The sequence below is a fragment of the Dendrobium catenatum genome, unplaced genomic scaffold, assembly GCF_001605985.2.
Source record: "Dendrobium catenatum unplaced genomic scaffold, ASM160598v2 fragScaff_scaffold_997, whole genome shotgun sequence".
In the NCBI taxonomy this organism is placed as follows: Eukaryota; Viridiplantae; Streptophyta; class Magnoliopsida; order Asparagales; family Orchidaceae; genus Dendrobium; species Dendrobium catenatum.
In genome coordinates, this window is record NW_021319459.1 from 21,886 (window position 1) to 42,375 (window position 20,490).

Below are 20,490 nucleotides of genomic sequence, written 5' to 3' on the forward strand. Positions count from 1 at the left end.
CATTCTCAATATTTTCTTGATTTTGCAATTTGAGATGTCTATCTTTCAGTTTTTTGTTAAACATAACATAAACTAGTTTGTTCATTCGATCTGTCGCCAATCAATTTCTTCTCTTTGTATGAATTTGATTGAAGATACTCCAATTACGCTCGCATGCAGAAGCCGAACACGTTAGACTAAGAACTTTAACTGCAAAAGCTTTCAATTCAGGAACATCATATCCAAACTGAGCCCACCAACGTTCTACATGAAGTCAAACATAGTATTTTATGTATATTGGTTGAAGTTGAAGACTTGAACATAAATATTAACATTAAAATTATAAATACACAAAATACAAACATACCAGGAGATCGTGTTTTGTAGCATGCTTGTGCTGCTCTAAATCCAAACATTTCCTTCTTCAAATGAAAATCCTCAAGTTGATCATTCACTTTGAGATAGTCTTCTTCAGAAATGAGTCTGTCCATACATGTATACAAACCTATTTTCACCTCTTTGTCAACATGAAAATACTTATCATAATGAAATTGGGGATTTAAATAGTACGCAGCAGCATGTAAGTATTGGTGTAATTGTCTATCCCACTTTTCATCTATAATATCCCATATTTCTTTGTAGGCACTTTCTTGACCTCTCAATTCTTTTGCAATATTTTCTTTAGCCCTATTCATTGCTTCATAAATAAATCTCATAGCCAGGGCCCTCTCACCATCAACCATTCTAAGCACCTTTACTAATGGTCATGTTGTCTTCAAAGTATAATTTGTACTGCGCCAAAATGAATCGTCTTTCATAACAATCTTTTTAACTTGTTTTTATTCTTGTTTTTTGGCCCATGAACTTTTATCCCACTCTTCAGAAGCAAATATTGCTTCCAAAGGTTGTCTTAACTCCTTGAATCTTTGTAATGTTAAATATGCAGTAACAAATCTTGTAACAACAGGCCTAATAATTTCCTTGTCAGTGAATTTTCTCATCAAGTTGAGTACCCAAGAATGATTGTATATAAACTTACTAACGAATTTGGTCTTTAATATGGTTGATTTATGTTGAGGCAACTGTCCCAACCTCTCAAGCATCAAGTCAATACAATGTGCAGCATAAGGAGTCCAGTAAAGGTGATGTCTCTTCTCCATTAATATTCTTCCTGCAGCTTTGTATGCACTTGCATTATCAATAACAACTTGTACTACTAAGGCATCTCCCACTTCCTCCATAACTTCATCCAACATTTCAAACAATAATTGTGCATTATTTACAAAGCTTGAAGCATCTACTGATTTGAGAAAAACTGTTCCATATGGATTATTGACCAAGAAATTAATAATACTTCTATGTCGAATATCTGACCAACCATTTGACATTATTGTCACTCCTGTCTCAATCCAAGTCTTCTTAACATCATCCACCATTTTTGAGTTGTCTTAAACTCCTCATTCAGCATCCAAGTCCTCAGCTTATACATGCTTGGAAGTTGTAATCCTCTTCCATAGCTTCCAATAGATCGTAACATATTGATCCACGACGGACTCCTAACAACATTAAATGGAATCCCATTTTCATAAATGAATCTGGCGATATCCAAACAAACTCTATTCCTGAGTTCTTTTGTAGCTGTAGGAGGCTGAATATCCTGAGTATTTATGTTTTCGTCGTTATCAATATTTAGCATAAATCTATCCATGGGCCCCCGACTGCCTCGATTAGAAGAAACTAGATGGCTTATAGTACTTGAACCTTCATGCTGTGATCCATAGTAAGAAGAGTTTCCTATCATCTCTTTCATATTTCTTTATGTGACCTCCTTTGTGGTGGCAAACTTCTTTAAATAATTTGTACATTCCTTCTTCGTCTCATCAGGAACTTTTGCACATGGTCCCACATTGACATGAGTGCTGGCTAGATGATCCTTCAATCTCTTGACGCCACCAGTTATGCGTTTCTCGCAGAAATTACATTTCATGTAAACATATCCCTTCTTTGCACCTTCGCCTGACACTTCAACTTGAGTTCCATATTTTCATGCAGGATCTTTTCTTCTTGTGCCATTAGTCATGCTAACAATAGGATATATTTTAACAATTATTTGTACTACCAAATACCAATAATAAAACAACATGAATACAAAAATATACCAGTCTGCCAGGGGTCCAAAGGGGCGCTGCCCCCCTGGCGGGGTTCGATCTGCCCGGTAAGGTCGCGGGGTCAAGGGGCAGCGCCCTTGCGGGGGTTTCCGGGGGCAGCGCCCCCAGAACAAAATTATGTACTTGTTCGGTACCGAGCATGTACTGAGCAGTACCGAGCATGTACTGAGCGGTACCGAGCATGTACAATCTGATGAAGCGAGACATGAAGCAAATAACGGGAAGAAAGATCGTTACCTAGCCGTGAAAAAAGAACCTTCGATTACAAGAAGCTGGAGAAGAAGCGAGAGATGAAGCAAATGACGGGAAGATTACGAGAAGCAAGAGAAGAAGAATAAATAAATCGTTACCTTCGATCGCCTCCAGCTATGTTCGAACTCGACCGAACTGTGGTCGTCCAAGTTGGCGGAGTTCGCCTTTCAGTTCTCACCCGAAGCAGAAGCAGGTATGTTACCCTAATACTCGACTCTTATACGACTCTCACCGCTCGGTCTATATACTTACAAATCGAAGCGGTGCCTCGTTTCGCTTCGAGGCGTTACGAACCGAAGCCTACGCCTCGTGCGAAATAAGCGCACTCTCTGCCGAATCCAACGAGGCGTAAGCCTCAACGCGCAAATGCTTCGCCTCGCCTTAAGTCGCGCCTTAGTGCGTACGCCTCTTCCGCCTTTTTAATCGTTGATCTAGATATCCTTACATAATTTTTATTGAAAGCAATATACATGTTGATAAAATTACTTTTATAAAATAAGATCAAATATTTAATGGTGAATAGCTTAATGTTTTGTAGATTCTTATATACATTATGTACGATAGAGCTAGTATTTCTTACGATACCTTTATTTTTTTAGACAGTTTCATGTATGCTCCTCTAACATTTAAAATTAACACTCTTCTATCTCTATTTGTTAAACTCCAACCCAAATATCAAAACTTACTCTGAATGATTTGATTGTGCATTGTACAAATACATGGGTTTGATAGTTTGTTATTTTTGTATGGGTGGAAGTTTTTAATAAGGTTGAATTCATGGTATTTGTGTAATAATCCTTATTTTAATTGTTTAAAAAAAAATATTTCAAATAGACACAAAAAATAAATGGTCATAATATTGTTTACTTTCATATAATATAAATATAATTGATTTAAAGTCTATTTATTAATATAATAATAATAATTTGTTTAATGTAATTTATTATTTTAATTTGAATTATTTTATTGTGTCAATAATAAATTATTTTTAATTTATTTATTTATCATAAGTACCGTACATGTACTAAATGTAGTAGGTTATGTATGCTACATTAATATGTATTATCTAAATGTAGTTAGTTATGTATGTTACATTAATATGTACTATTATTAATATACTTAATATTTTCATAACTTATTATGTATTATATAGATAATCATTGAAAATTTAACTATTGTTTAGTTAACTTTTATATGTTAATGACTACATTTCAAGGAAAAAAAATTGTGTCAAAATATTATGTTGCAAAACACATTAAGATGTGGGCTTCATAGCCCTTGGATTTGTGTTGAGATTAGTGCATATATCATATGCAATATTATACTCAATGTAAGTCTGAGGTTTTTAATCCCATCCTCATGCATTTTGCATCAATATATCATAACACAAATTTTTTTTCTACACAACAACAATACGCCTTCATCCCACTACATGTGGTTGCTACATGAATCCTTTTTCTCCACTGTGTACGATTAAGTGTCGAATTCTCATAAAAAAAGTCATTTTAATATTTTTTAATCAAGTCTTTTTAGGCCTACCTTTACCCTTCTTAACAGATGCTAGATCTAATACATCTGTTGTACCAATAGGATCATCAGAAGGTTGACGTTTTATGTGACCAAACCATCTATGTGACCAAACCATCTAAGACGACTCTCTTAATCTTATCTGTCGCTGGACCTGTATTTTATATAAATATGATTTCTTAGTACAAAAGTATGAGATGTTTATTAAATAATTTTATTTATGATAAATATATTTGTCCCATCTTATTACATTGTTTATAAACATAGATATTTTATGATTGACATGTTGGATTTAGATTATAGTATGAAAAATGGTCATAGCTTATCTATGATGCACGAACACAGACACGACACCAACACGAGACAAGGCTTTTTGTGAAAATATAGGACACGGGTATGACGTGGATATGACATTACATTTTCTTATGTTGTGTATATCACGGTTTAAAATCGCGCAATATGAGGCTCGCCTTTGCGCAATTCCAGTATAAAATGCCTCAATGCTTACGCCACGAGTTTTTTTTATGAGGCTTGCGCCTCAACTTGGTTGCAGCCTGCCTTGAGGCCTGCCTCGCCTCACTGGCATGAGGCTTACGCCTCACACTATATATATTAAAACTTACATAAATCTTGAAGTAAATGCCCGACATTAGACTATAGGAGAGGAGGAAGGGGAGAGAGCAGTTCACCATAATGATGATTCAAATGAAGAACCCCTTGGTGATGACAGTGCTGATGACTTATAAGTTCTTATGTGATATGTCATTGCTATTTATTTTTGGAAATCAGAAGTATATGTTAATGAAAAGAATACCGGGATTTTAGAAAAATAGAATTTTGAGTTGAACTATATTTCATGTTGTCTTATTATTGAGATATTTTGATTTCACTTCATATCTTCTGCTTTTTTATGTTTTATATAATTCACTCATTAGTATATAACAAATTTATCATTTTATGTTTACACAATCTTTTGATTTTGAGGCTTACGCCTCAAAATGCCTTGAGGCTTACGCCTCGCCTCACGAATGAAAAACGCCTCAATACTCGAATATGCAATTTTAACATTGGTGTATATATATTACTATAACATCATATCAGAAATGACAAACAATAATAAATGAATGGCATGATAACTTGCTTAGCTTATAATATAAAATGTTTAGTACAAAATATCTAGTACAAACACAAAAATATAAGCAAATAACTATTTACTACAACATTAAACATTTAATCATTCAAGCTTCAACTACTAGGATTAACTTCAGAGGTTTGTTTTTGGCCTTCAATATCATCATCATTGAATATTATTGCTTTCAATTTTGGTTCATCAAGAGAAAGATTTGTTGTAGTTCATTGGATATTATATAATGAAAGTTGATTCTTCTTTGTATCCATTTACTTCTCTAGTTCGCTAGTTCTTTCCCATAATATTTCTTTAACCTCTAATCTAAATCACAAAAAATGTATCTATTTACTTCTCTAGTTCTCTCCCATAATAGTTCATTGAATATCATATATTAATCTTTATTCTGTTAATTTTAAATCTTTTATGTTCTAAATATTTTCTATATTATTCTAACTTTTCACCTATTTCAACAAATTCCATCAACTAGAATTACAATAATGCAGGCACATAAAGATTTTCCAGACATAATCAAAATTCTTCTTATTCCATATTGCTAAAAATTGCAAACACCGGTGGGCATAAAGGTTTTCAATAATCATTACTGCCTCTAAAAAAAAAAGATTCATTCTTTAATAATCATGCCTTTTAATAATCGTATTAATGCATATTCGAGCGAATGTGATGTTTTCTTTGATTTAGTAAATAAAAAAATATAAAAATTTTATAATTTAAAATAATTTTATCATAAAACATTAGGACACACATTTCCTAGTCATGTCTGACACGTGTCCCAGCCGTTCGGGTTAAATTTAAACATTATTTTAATCAGACAGGTGTCCGTCGTGTCCTACATTGTATTCTCTCTTCAAGAGGTGTGTCAGTGACTCAGTGCATCATAGTAGCATATATAAGATTTTTTAAAACTTTTTAGACTAAATCAACCTAGCCTAGCCACACTTGAACTACCTTACCCTAACTAGTGCATCTTCTACATGGATGCATTTGGCATGCTTTATCCGCTTATGCACCTCCTCTTTAACAATATGTATTCTTCATTCTTTCATGTGTACTTAGACTTAGGGAGGAACCACAAGGTGCTACAAGAATCTTGTGGGTTCAGTTGTCTTTAGTGGTTGAAAAAGTTTATGAAGCCATTTCCCACGTAAGATTTTGGAGTCTTGTAGATGTCTTTGAGGCACTAAAACATTCTTCGATGGACACAAAACATTCACTTGATATGGTTCATAGAGGTGATGGTTACCACATTTCATTGGAAAAGATTGTAAAAAAAAATCTCTTACAAATTGAGTGAGAAATTTGGATAGCCCTAAACATTAGGTTACAATCCAGGGACATAGTAGGGGCAAAAATGGAAAGAAAGAAAGCAATATATACATATATTTATAGGATGTGCAAATCATGGTTATCACAATTGAATTTTGATGTTATCACCTTCAAATGGAAGATCAAAACTGCACATTCTCTTTAAAGTCATTAAAATAGGTGGTATATGCGCAACTTTGATTATCTTTAAGATTTTTTTATTTGATGAATTAAAATTTTCATAATGGAAGGGTCTAATTGCATATGATTTTTATTTTTTTTATTTTTATTTTTTTTTAATTGCATATGATGATATAATTGATATTTCAAATTGTAGAGACCTTCATATGACTTGTAATCAAATCCATGGATTGTTGATGATATCTTGATAATGTTTGATAATTTTGATTGGTGGAATACATGGGTCAAACTAAATTTTTAATAGGGCCTCTATATATTGTTTGTTCATCATCACATTTTTTAATTTTTATATCTTTGATGAATGGTTAAATCATCTCGAAATTTGATGAAACTCGATTGATATGTAATTCGTATGTTGTAGATTTCAATCAATGGTGTGATCTTAAATTTGAAGGTTATATGAATTTGTAAATGTAAAAGTAGAATTATACAGAGAAGTTTGAAGGTTGTGTGAATTAGTAAATGTTAAAATAGAATTACATAGAGAAAGATAATTTTTTTACCTTGGGGAGCACCAGTTCTCTTTGTAAAGAAGAAGGATGGTAGCATGCGACTCTGTATTGATTACAGGGAGTTGAACAAGCTTACCATTAAGAACAAGTATCCCTTACCAAGAATTGATGACTTGTTTGATCAGTTAGTGGGAGCCACAGTCTTTTCTCATTTCGTAGTTCTCCTGCATCAATCTTTCTTTGATATATATATATATATATATATATACTGACAGAGTCTAACTCTTGCCAAAATTTCACCCTATATTATCAAATTTGAATGGATAAGATTTAAGTTGCTGGAAAGGGGCTTCTAGCTTTTTTTTGAATTAGCAGTAATTTCTTGCTACAATTTCAAATGTAATGTATAAGATGTGTAAAGCGAAGTAACTATATCCTTTAAATAGTAGAACTGTTCTATTTTTATTAAATGTTTGTATGAATGTACTTATACATGCAATTGAAGAGTTGTTAATTCTTTTGAGTTTCAACAGAAAGCCTATTTACAAACCTGAGATCCCATGCTTATACAAAGAAAAGTATAAATTAGAAAAAAATAATTATAGAAGTCGATTCTATCTTTAAGGGCCTCCCTCTGCAGATCTTGAGAAGTCCAAGGGTCGCAAAACTACCATCATAGTTTCATGTTTCTTACACTGTGAAGGACAAACCTTTGGCGTATCACTGGAATTATTCTCCAGTATTTGATAGCATATTCCTCCTGGAAAATTGATCAGGGTACTGTTGGTCAGTAAGTTAACTTTCAAGTACATCAATTATTAAGAGAAATCTCTTTACTATGCGTTTGCATGAAAGGATCCATGGCTGTTGACTCTGTTGTCCCCTATTTCTTTAATATTAATGCCTCCTGGGTGAATGGTAGTGTTGAATATCAATTCTATTATGTTAACTAAGTAATGCCATTGTTTCTACCAGTGTTGAATGCAACGTGTAGATTTTCTTTTATCATCTATGGGCTTCCATTTTAAGTTTGTTCTGGTTAATACATTAACCTGTTGTACTTGTGGAATTTTTGGATTTCACCTATTTAGGTTTAAAAATAGTCTTGTTTTGTCTGTTCCGATTGAAAGCCTCCTCTACCTTATATTCTTCTTAGCAAATGTTATGCCCTTTTTACCTTTGAAAGCAACTCAATGATTACTTCAGGCTATTCTCTTAGCTCCGTTTTCCATTTCTAGCATAAAATAAAAAATTGCTTCTCACTTTTCTTCCTTCGATTTCAATGAAGTTACAAGCTGCACAATTTGGTGTAATTTTACATTGATACAAAATCGTAATTTGTATAGACTGAGAAATGCGGATCGGGCTTAGTCACAGATGAAGACATGAGACAAGGAGATTTTGTGATTGAATATGTTGGGGAAGGTGATGCCTCCTTTTATAAATGCATTTCTGTGGATGATTAATTGCAAAATTATCATATGAACATGATCTTTAGAAATATATCTTTGCCTTCTAATCGCATTATGAAATAAAATTATAAAACAATGTTTTAACCTCTTTCTTCCCCTCCTCTTCTTCCATTTTCAGTTATTGACGACAAAACATGTGAGGAAAGGCTTTGGAAGATGAAGCACTGTGGGGAGACTAACTTCTATCTCTGCGAGATTAATCGTGATATGGTTATTGATGCCACATACAAAGGAAATAAATCTAGATTTATAAATCACAGCTGCCAACCTAATACTGAGATGCAAAAATGGTTATTACAAATGAACCTTGTTTCCTCAGTTAATTTTCATGGTAATTAGTATCCTTATGTAATTTCTTTCATAGGACAATTGATGGCGAGACACGAATTGGCATATTTGCAACTCGTGACATAGAGAAGGGAGAGGAATTGACTTATGATTATCAGTATGTTCTGTAATGTCCCGCAGAATAAGTCTGCCACTTTATAGAGCACTTCTTTTTTTGATGAACAGAATATGCTTACTATGTTTTCCTGTCGAACGTCACATTGATTTCTGTTTTATATTGCCTGCGATTCCTCATTCCCTGTTGCTTGCTATTTTCTTAAGAAAGCTATAAGCCTGAAATAATATACAGGTTTGTACAATTTGGAGCAGATCAAAATTGCTACTGTGGTGCCAAGGGCTGCAGACAAAAGTTAGGAAACAGACCTAGTAAGCTGAAATTCTCTTCAGATGCTGCTTTGCAGCTAGTACTTTATGAGATGGCAGCCACATCTCCCACTAAGAATGCAGTTTTTCATGAAAAATATGTAAGCCCTTTATTATATTGCATGACACGAACTTAAAATGATTTCATTTCTAACTAAATTCTAAAATACCTTGGCCTTTTTTGTATACGCCGCTTGCATGCATCAGAACTTTCTCTTTTAGCAAATTGGTTATTGGAGATTTGTTGCTTATTAAAGTGATTTTCCATTTACTAAAGTAGTAGGATTTTAGGTATTTTTCCAAACGAAGATTTCTGAAGATGGATTTTGGGAAGTTGAAGGGATAATAGAGGTTTTATTGATTGTAGCCCTCTAGTTGAGGCTCAATCATCACGATATGGTTCTCAATCAACACCCAGCCGTTGTGAAATTTTTATTTTATACATGGGGATAGAAACTCCTGCAGTTAGAATTTTTCCTAGATAAAAAAATGCAGGAAAACTATTTTGTTCACAAACATTTGGACAAAACCTTTAATCTATAAAATTGGCTAAGCTGACCTCAGAGTGCCATCTCTTTTATGGTAGAAATCAATTTTTTTTTTTTTTTTTCTGTATAAGATGACGAGTTTGAAATAGTTAGAATAATTTTTTTAACACCAAAGAAGAGCTGAAGGTAGGGTATATCTGAACATATTTCTAGTTAATCACCTGGATTTTCTGGTAACTTAACTCTAAATAAGTCTTATAATTAATTCATAAATGGTGGTTAGATTTTTATGATGAATTTTTACATATTCGTTGTCACACTCCGAGTCCCGAAGGTAATACATTCTGGTAACACAGGAGGTAATGTATGGATATGAAGATTTGTTTTGTATTCACAAGAAGGAGAGTTCACATACAAATAATATAAACATAACATATTAGAGTAAACAACGAAAGATAAATAGAAGTTTTATTTCATTATTATGAACCCAAATAGTAGTACATCAACAAAGTAGAAACAACTACATGTGAAAAGAAAAGTGAAAGAAACAACTATAGAAATAAAACTTTCTAATCCTCAAAAGAAAGGTACGAACAACGACCGACTACAAAACACAAAATACCAAATATACACACACACATATATGATATTTATTGATTTTAAGAAAGCATATGATAAAGTTCCAAGAGAAGTGCTATGGAGAGTTCTAGAAAAGAAAGGGGTTAATAATGCTTATATTCAACTATTCAAGTCATTAGGGATATGTATGCAAGAGCTATTACTTGTGTTCAAATACAAGATGGTTTGACCAAGTATTTATGTATTTCAGTTGGACTACATCAAAGATTAGCCTTAAGCCCTTATCTTTTTGCTTTATTCATGGATGTTTTCACTAGACATTTGCAAGAGGATGTACCTTGGTATATGCTTTTTGCTGATGATATTTTTCTTGTTGATAAGACTAGAGAGGGAGTTGAAGATAAACTCGAATTATTACGGTCATCCTTAGATTCTAAAGGTTTTCGTTTAAGTAGATCTAAAATCGAATACATGGAGTGTAATTTTAGTAGTTATAGATCTAGTGGGGGGTTTGTGACTTTGAGTGACCAAGTCATTAATAAGTGTACTTATTTTAGATATCTTGGGTCTATTGTTCAGAGTGATGGTGAAATTGATGGGGTTATTATTAGTAGAATTCAAGTTGGATGATTGAAGCGGAGGAATGTTTCGGGGTTTGTTGAGTGATAGAAAAGTACCACTCAAACTTAATGGAAAATTTTATAAAATGGTGGTGAGACCTGCAATGCTTTATGGCGTAGAATGTTGTCCATAAAAGAGAAGCATAATATTAAGTTAAAAGTTGCTTAGATGAGGATGCTCAGGTGGATGAGTGGTTTTTCTCTTAGAGACAGGATACAAAACAAGCATATCCTTGAAAAGGTTGGAGTAGTTCCAGTGACAAATAAGATTAGAGAGAGTTGCCTTAGATAGTTTTGTCATGTAAAATGGCGGCCTTCTGATGACCCTGTTAGGAGAGTAGATGTATTAGATTTGGCCTATGTTAAGAAAGATAGAGGTTAACTTAAAAAGACTTGGTTAGAAAATATTAGAAATGACATTTCTTTATTAGATTTAAACGAGTATTTTACTCTTTACAGGACAAAGGAGAAAAATGATTCATTTAGCCAACCCCACGTAGTGGGATAAAAGCTTGATGTTGTTATGTATATATATATGTATATATGTATATATGTATATATATATATATATGTAGTGTAACTCCTATCTATTAAAATTTAAACGAAAAGGAGATGAGGAAGTATGAACAATGAAAAATTTAGGAGTGACTATACAGTAAATGTTATGGATAATTCATGTATCAATACAACAATGCAACATGTTATAATTCCTATGAAAAATTCTAGTATGGAAATATTACAAAATGTATATCTCAAACGGTCATTAATTCAATTTTATTCAAAAATACATATATACAATCAGGCTAGGTATGGTATCATTGAACCTCGATATGACAGATTAGTCTTTCATTGCTTTCAGCTCTTTTTATGCATTTATTGGGATACGAAATGTTTTATTAGAAACATAAATCATAATTATTACATGTAGGCATTTAATTTTGTTTGAAACTCCAAACTCTCTTAATAATAGCTTGAGTTTCAATCAACTCAATTAAAATAATTTTCCTTCTACTAAAAATTTGCTCGCTAGAAATTAGTCGTTGAACTCAATTCATATAAAAATACACTTGTTTGTGTATTTTTACTGATTTAAGTGCATTCTTATCCATATACCATAAGGAATTTCAAAATTATTTCTTAAAACTAAGAAACTTGGCTCAGATCAACAAAAAAATTGATTCAAAATCGATCATTTTTTCCTTGACTCCAACGTAAACTCAATTTGATATTGAAATTTCAATTTAGAGTTGAGACCAGAATGATCAAACTCTAATTGTATACCAAATCTGATTGTTCGTAATGAATTCTACTTAATTAAAAAATTATCCTTAAAAATAAGGGTTTAGGTTTTCTTTGTGTACAAGTGTCGAATCGTATCCTACATTATTTTTTTTTAAAATGCATTAAACCTTTAGTGATTTGGATGTGCCAGAACAAATACTATGTTGGTTATATGCTTCACTAGTTTAGAGTACTTGCATTGATAAGGAAAGACCTGCCTGAATTTTTGCTTGGATGCTCCCATATCAATCAACTTTCTTTACAAGTTCGTTTAGCTTTTTAACGTATCAAAATGCATGATACGTTCAGTCAGCATATGGTAGCCGTGTGATTTGATTAGCTTGGTTCAAAATCCAGTTCTATGTTATTTGAATTTAGTAAATATAATTTTAATTTTCTTACAAAGCTTTTAAAGTTTTAGAGATTGCACACGTGATAGAGCAATTAATTTAATAATTTTGTATAGTCCGATATCTAGCTCAATGAGGTCTTTATTGCCAAATCACATTAATAGGTAGTTTCTATGGGCGAATATCATCTCAGCAGAGATACTACTGTTTAAAGTAACTTTGTGTTCACGTTGAGTTCCTTATTGCAGAAGTTTACCAATAAATTATGTTCTACAGTTCGAGCAAGTGTATAATATAATCATGGGTTGACAATTGTACTCTTGGTCTAAACTTATTTGGGCAATAATGTGGATCTTATTCTGAAGTTTACTGAAAAATGATGACTTACGGCATTTGCTACCAAGCTAGCTACTTAATGACAAGCTAATGTAATCTTGGAGTAACTTTGGACGAGTTACAAATAGAACGCTAATGCAACAAATTTATGGTTGTGGTCGCCAAGTGCCAATGAGGGATATGACTCGCTTATTATTAAGTTTGGTCTTCAATGATGCATTCCAAATAAGCATCTGGGGGCATTCTGCCACTTAGAAGTAGAAGTATTATGTGACTAATGTGTAGTTGATTACAATTTAAAATCATTTATACGTTCTAGATGTCATCATATCAGTTGTTAAGATCATCCACTCTTTTTTTTATCCATCCATGTTTTCTCCTTGAATTGTCTCAATTTTGAGATCTCCCTGGAGTGTGTAAGAACCAAATCTGGCAATGTTGCTTGCAGGATTTTGCGAGTGGAAAATCTAGCATGGGTAAGTAAATCATCACCAATTAAAAGGAGCAAGTTTCCACCACCGAAATCCATTGTTGAAGAGCATGATTTGTAGCTTAACCGTAGTTATTATGGTTGAGAAGGTTGTAATAATTCTATTTTTCTGTTCTTTCATCATAAGAAGTTGAACCACTTATGGTAATGCAGGAAATTCAGAGAGTATTATTCCATTTAAAAAGAAGACAACTTCTCAAAATTGTATTTGGGAAGTCGTGCGAATTTGGTGCCCACGGAATAAAAGGTATGCTCATGTTTTAATTCACATATTCTGAAGTAGTATTGAACTTAATGGATGGGTTCGGCTTATTATGTTTGCACAGTTTACATGATATAGTAATTGTATTGCATCTGCTCCTTCAAGCTAAAATAGATCTAATAGTAGGAAAACATATATAGCGATTTCAATTTAATTTTATGAAATGCCCATTTTTCCCATAGTTGCTTGGTGGACCGTATGAAACTTAACACATTTGCATGAGGATCCCTTCCTTGATTCGTCTTCCTATACTCAACATAGGCGTTTGGAGCATAGTGGTCTTCAAGCATACCAATCTCTTAACTGGGTTACCTTTCAGCCCACTAACCAATACTTTTGGCTCCCTCCCCCACCCTCACTATGCAAAACTTTTGCCCTCCACACCCACCCCACTGGGTAGTATGAAAAATGAGTTAGGGATCTTCCTCCATTTAAAATCTACTTTTCCTCCTTATAGTGCCATCACCACCTTTACTAGAGCTGCATTGCATTGTTGATCGTAGGAGATATTTGGACCAAGATCGCCTCATTTTGTTTCCTTTAGTATTGATTAAGACATAGATCTCATGCCATTATACCCGTTATACCTTTAGATATTATCATAGATGGAGACTTCCTTGCTTTACTCCCTTGGGCTATCCAAATCGTTGTCATTAAGCTTTATGATAGTGTTATATACTTATATCCATTGAGAGCTCATGTATTAAATATTATAAGCACCATTTATTCTCTCTTTTTCAAGTCACCCATTCATTTTAGTGGGTAGCAATTATTTCTCAAAGTGGTTTTAAAGTTTGAGTTAGAGAAGCCAAAATTTTTGTTGACATTTTTTTCGTCTCGACTTGACCCAAATTGAGTCGAATGGCATTCGATTGGGTTCAATTGAACCTGATCAATTAAATTGAGCCATTTCAAACCCAAAATTAACTCAAATCGGCACCGATTCGAGCTCAATTTTGACAAATTGACTTGATCGAGCCAAATCTAACTCGAATCGACCCAAATCGTTTTAAATCGAGTTCGATTCAGGCTCAATTTCAGCCCAATTTTTCTAAGTTAAGCTCCAATTAACTTTTAAACTCAATTCAAATCATTTCCAAATAAGAACAATCCAATGGATCTAATTGTGTTGAAAATCGCTCCATGCGCGTGCTGTATTTCGGTTAAATGCCGTATGGCAAAGGATAGCACGCAGATCATTCCAATTCGACGAAATCAAGCGCCTTGGGGGATTCATCTTGCTGTTTCATGCGGTTTTGTACAGTCGAGTGGGGTGTGAGACGGAGAGCAGGTTTCCTTCTTCATTTTGGCTATTACTGCTCTGGCTTCTGGGGCGGAGCCAAACAAAAACGAGAGTGAGAGTCTTATTATTCTGTGTGGACTTCGAACGCAAAGAACCGTCCAGATTGCTGCGTATTTGTTGAGTATTTACTACGTATTTAAAAATACACAGTAAATACTCAATACATAGAAAATCAACAAAATTCAGCAATTACTCAATAAATAGTCAGCAAAAACTCATCAATTACTCACTAAATACTCAACAAATACTCACAACTGAGGATTTGTTGAGTATTTGCTATGCATCTATAAATACCCAGTAATTATGCAACAAATACGAACGGTCCTCTGCGATCGGAGTACATACAGAATAATTTCTCTTTCGGCTGTGTGCGGACAGAGGTGTCGAGCGGAACTTCTTCCTTGGAGCGGCTTGCCCAGAAGAGAAGAAATTATTCTGTGAAGAGTTCAGACTGGAAGAACCGTCTGGATTGCTGCGTATTTACTAAGTATTTGCTGAGTATTTATAAATACTAAGCAAATAGTTAGTAAATGCGTAGTAAATCAATAAATACTCAACAAATACTTACAAAATACTCGAAAAATACTTACAAAAACTCAGTAATACTCACAACTGAGTATTTGCTGAGTATTTATTGAGTATTTGCAAATACGCAGTAAATACTCATTAAATACGCAGAAAATCCGGATGGTTCTCCTCGTCCGGACTTCGAACCTACTAATTTCTCGAAATGAGAGAGGGAGGTGCGACCTCGACTTTCGTTTCTTGCATCCGATTCATAAGAGAGGAAGGAGCGGAGTCGAGAGGGAGAATCTTTGGCTCGTGCGTGTTCTTATCCCAGACGAAATAGAGGTAGGCCAGAGGGAGCCTGTGTTCGGCTCTTACGTGCATCAGCCTGATCTAGAGGGAGATGAGTGCCAAGAGTTGCTGCTCCTTCTTGCGATTCAAGAGAGAAACTGGGCGGCTCACGTTCATGTGTGCCTGAGAATCAGATCAAACAATTGAGCGGCATATTCCATACGTGTGGTATGGGATGATCGAGGTAGTGACCCGAGTGTTGAACTGCTTGAGAAGTCTTTCCCATTTATCGTGGGTGTTCGGCTGAAGCAAGGTGTCGGTCTAGACTTTCTTCCCTGCTGTTGTTCTTGAAGTTGAGTGGGAAGGCTGTGGAGGAGTTTGGTGCATGTAGGAACCTTCTTCTTCCTCTCCCTTCAACTTCTTCAAGCTTGTGACAGCGGAGATGACATCTTAGAGCATTCAAACAATGGAAATAGCGGTTCGGAGCATTTTTGGACTGCAAACTCACCTTCCTTTCCTCTGTTTCTCGCCTTTGCAAGGCGAGTGGATATCCGGTCACGCCGCGACTTGACCCGGTGAGGTAAAATCCCTTAAAACTTAGAAAATCCTAGGTCTTTAAGCTGTTGATGTGTGGTTGACGCTCCAAACTCCCTGAGTCCATAAAAACCTTGCATTTCGTTTTCTAAAATCCCAAAATATCTGTCCACTTTGCAAACCCATGAAAATCTGGTGATTTGTCACGGGTTGCTCTCATATGTTAGCCCGTAGGGGATGGTGATGCGCGTAGAGTCGTTGAATTAGTATCTAACACCTCCCAAATGCATGTAAGAGCATTCATGTTGTGCCTTACACCTTTTTCCTACGACCAATCCTTAAGTTAAGTGTTGTTATTTAATTCCAAATCAAATGCCAATATTTAGGCTTTAAGTGTTGTGAGTTACATTGCTTCCCACTTAATGTTTATGTCATGCACAATTGACATGGGATGTAGGATCTCACCCTTATTTGCTAGGATTGTTGTTCATTTAAAACTTGCAAAGGTCATGAAGATATTCATTTAATTTCAAATGTTTGTAAAGCAAATTTGGGGGTATTCAATGGACCCTCAAAGGCCCATATGTTATACCCAATCCCTCCTTTTGGAATTATGTGAGTTTATGCATGCTATTTTTAAGTTGAAATGGCTACATAAAATGGTGTGAGCAATCCAAGCATGTAAGAATGTTCATAAACTTGCAATTCATCCAAATTTCATGCACCTTTCTTTCAATTATAGGGCACGACAAAAGTGATTTACAATGTGCAAGAAGTGTTCATATGTTGAAGTTTGTAAATTTCTCTGGGATTTTGTAAGTACTTGAACATACATTTAATCAACTTGTAAGAGCTAAACCATTGTGAGATTTCTCACGAACCTTCTGACGTCTATATTGCAAATCCCACAAATGACATCTTTGATTAATTGATGCAGGACTAAGTATGATTTAAATGAATGCCATAAGAACTTGCACGTTTTGATTATCAATTAATAATTATGAACGTTACCCACTAAACGATAATAGAAAACAAAAGAGGGATGGCTTTGCTCAGGCCAAATCACATGCTAAGAGTTAGAATCACCAAAGTAATTAGAATATCAATCGTTGCAAATTAAGTAGATGTTCAATAGAATTCCTAGGTTAACAATGAGATTAGAAAACATAGAAAATCAAAACTCAAATCCTACGTTTACTAAGCGAAGGCAGAGAGCTTGGCATGACTCCTTGTGCTTGAATCGCAACCTACAAGAGCAGAGGATTATAAGAGAATTTGAATAGGGCAAAAAGTTCACCCTCATCGTGGAACGGAAGGGATTTGCCACTGAACGTTGGCAAACTGCTCTTCGATTGCTTCGGACAAGGTGAAGATGATACGATCCAAGTATTCTTCGGCGGAATTGTCTATTTCCGGGTTGACCGGAGAATGTCGACGCTTCCTTGCTCGTTGTAGACGAAGCCGGAGTCAAGGTCGGGATCAGCATACATCGTTTCCGTAAGGTTGAAGTGTTGGAGACGAAGGTCTTTGCTTCCCTTAAGGATTCTTCTTGAGAGAGAAATTTCTCTCAAGTATTCAAGTGGAGAAGAGGGAGAGAGGTGGCCGACCAAAGAGGGGAGGGGGGGCTTGGGAAAGAAATAGGTTCAAATTTTAGAGGGAGGAAGGTGGAGGGAAATCAATTGTTTCCCTAATTAATCCTTTAACTTGGAAAGGATTTAGGTGTGATTAGGAAAGGCGTAGGGGCGGGTAAGAGAGGGAAATGTTTTGAATTATTTCCAAGAGAGGAGCTTGAAGTTTAAAAAGTAATTCAATGGGGACCATGAAGGGGCCGACGACATTGGTAGGGAAATTAAGAAAGATTTATTACTTTCTTAAATATGATTCTCTAATTAAGACATGGGATTTAATTTCAATCCAATTCAAATTAAATTTGAATTTGATTTTAGAAAATTTCCTAAAATAGGATTCTATTTTAGGAAACGTTTCAAATTCAAATTTGATTTTGAATGATTGAAATTGCAACCTTCCCAAAAGAGAGTGTAGAATAGGAAAGTAGTAATGAGGGAATTGTAAATTTGGATACAAGGGGAAGAAGGGCCGGCGGCTAGGTGGCTTGGCCGTGGCTTGGGGTCGGGTGGGGATGGAGGGCTTGGGTGCTAGCCAAAAGGCAAGGGTGGTGGGCTTGTAGCTGGCCGGTGGTGAGAGTTTTGTGGAGGTGGCCGATGACTTAGGGTGTAGGTGAACCATGCGATGGAAGAGAAGGGAGGAAAAAGGAAGAAAAGAAATATGAAGAAACTAGCCATGAACTTGGACTCTTCCAAGGTTGGTGGGTGATCCGCTTCCCTCTCCAAACCTCTCAAGCTCTCACAAGAACTCAATATGCAGAAATTTTCATAATTCATTCATTAACCTTCAAAAGAAAACATAAGGGCTATATATAGCCTCATACAATGGACAGGAAAATAAAAAGACGACTTAGCCCATTGGGCTTACACATGACAAACCCTTAAGGGGTAAAAATGAAAATAAAACTAAAACAAATACAAAAGCAAATAAATAGAATAGGTACATATGAGGAGTCAAACATAGATCGGCGCGATCGTTGCCGTAGATCGGCGACCACGCCTCTGATAAACTTTTCATGCTCCGATGTCTCCATCATTCTCCAAGGGTGGGGAAAAATTCGACTCCGTCGAGTAAGCGTCCCGGATGCTCTCATAGATCTCCAATGCATCGGGGTCAATCTGTTGTAGCTCCTCGCGATCCAACAAGTTGTCCTCTGACTCAGGTTTGCCTCTCCACATGATCAAATACCTATGTTGTCCACCTTCTCTTGTGGAAATGATATCATCACTCAGAATCGTGTCAACCTTCTCTACCATAGGTGTTTTGGGAATGTTTGGAAGTGCAGGTAGGTTTGGGTTCTCACACGATGGGGTCACACAAGGCTGCTATAGAAGTGAATTTGATGGGTTAAAATCAGGACCTTCATATGCTAATAGATCTTCTATGTTAAAGGAGTGATTGATATTGAATTCTGCAGGCAGATCTACTACATAAGCATTATTGTTAATTTTCTTAAATATATTGAATGGTCCTGCACTCTTAGCATATAATTTCTTAACTGTTTCTTGCGGGAACCGTTCCGGACAAATCCGCACCATCATGGAGTCACCAACCTCAAAAGTTTTAAATTTTCGCTTAAGATCAACATAAAATTTATAATCATTATTACTCTTTTCAATCTATCGTGCAATCTCTTTGTGAAGTTCATGCATATGCAATGCAAATGAGGATGCAGAGTCAGAAACTCTATACCTGAAGCATATGGGTATGAGATCTAGCGTCTGTCTAGGTTTAAACCCATAAACAATTTCAAACGGACTTAGACCATAGGCGAACTCATCTGTAGGGAGTATGGAGTCCCAATCCTTAATATGCTCACCTACCAGGGATCGTAACAGATTGCCTAAGCTTCTATTAACTACCTCGGTTTGATCATAAGTTTGTGGATGAAAGACTATGAAGAATTGCAATTTAGTGTCCATTTTCATCCAAAAGGTCTTCCAAAAATAACTGGTGAACTTGACATCCCTGTCCGATATAATGATTTTGGGTAAACCATGTAAGCGGACGACATTATTGAAATAAAGTTAGGCAATGTGGGAGGCATGGAATGTCTTGGATCAAGGTAGGAAATGGGACATTTTGAAAAATCTATCGACTACAATACAGATGGCGTCATTCCTATGGATAGTCTTGGGCAGGCCTAAGATAAAATCCATGCTAACATCCGTCCAAGGACAACTGGGGATAGGCATAGAGGTGTAGAGACCAGTGTTTTGTTTACGTTGCTTGGCCAGTTGGCACGTGTGACACATGCTAATTATTCTACTGACATCACTCTTCAGACTGGGCCAAAAGAAACAATACTCCATTGCTTCTATGTTCTTATCCCGACCGAAGTGCCCAGTGAGGCCTCCGGCATGGAGTTCTCAAACAAAAAATTCCCTAAGGGAGGTACTAGGGATGCAAAGCTTCTGAGCTTTGAAGAGATAACCATCCTCCATAAGGAAATCATCCACAAGGCGTGTGCTATCCATGGACAGGAGAGAATAAGTTTCTTTGAAGTCAGGGCATTCCAAATAGTCCCTTTTGATTTGGTCAAATCCTACAACTTCAGCTCTCATCTCAATGGTAGTCATCATACGACGACTAAGAGCAACAACAGCTTT

The 20,490-nt window shown here is 35.3% G+C and overlaps 1 protein-coding gene across 1 annotated transcript in view; it reads left to right on the forward strand.

The window, feature by feature from the left end:
* The first annotated feature begins 2,515 nt into the window (after positions 1-2,515).
* LOC110095009 (histone-lysine N-methyltransferase ASHH3-like) overlaps positions 2,516-20,490 on the forward strand; it is a 46,174-nt gene continuing 28,199 nt past the window's right edge. Inside the window, exons 1-8 of the mRNA XM_028697785.1 lie at positions 2,516-2,592; positions 7,735-7,813; positions 8,378-8,456; positions 8,622-8,793; positions 8,868-8,948; positions 9,141-9,315; positions 13,317-13,344; positions 13,512-13,605. Of these exons, the coding sequence (XP_028553618.1) occupies positions 2,516-2,592; positions 7,735-7,813; positions 8,378-8,456; positions 8,622-8,793; positions 8,868-8,948; positions 9,141-9,315; positions 13,317-13,344; positions 13,512-13,605 (785 nt within the window). The remainder of the gene's footprint in view (positions 2,593-7,734; positions 7,814-8,377; positions 8,457-8,621; positions 8,794-8,867; positions 8,949-9,140; positions 9,316-13,316; positions 13,345-13,511; positions 13,606-20,490) is intronic.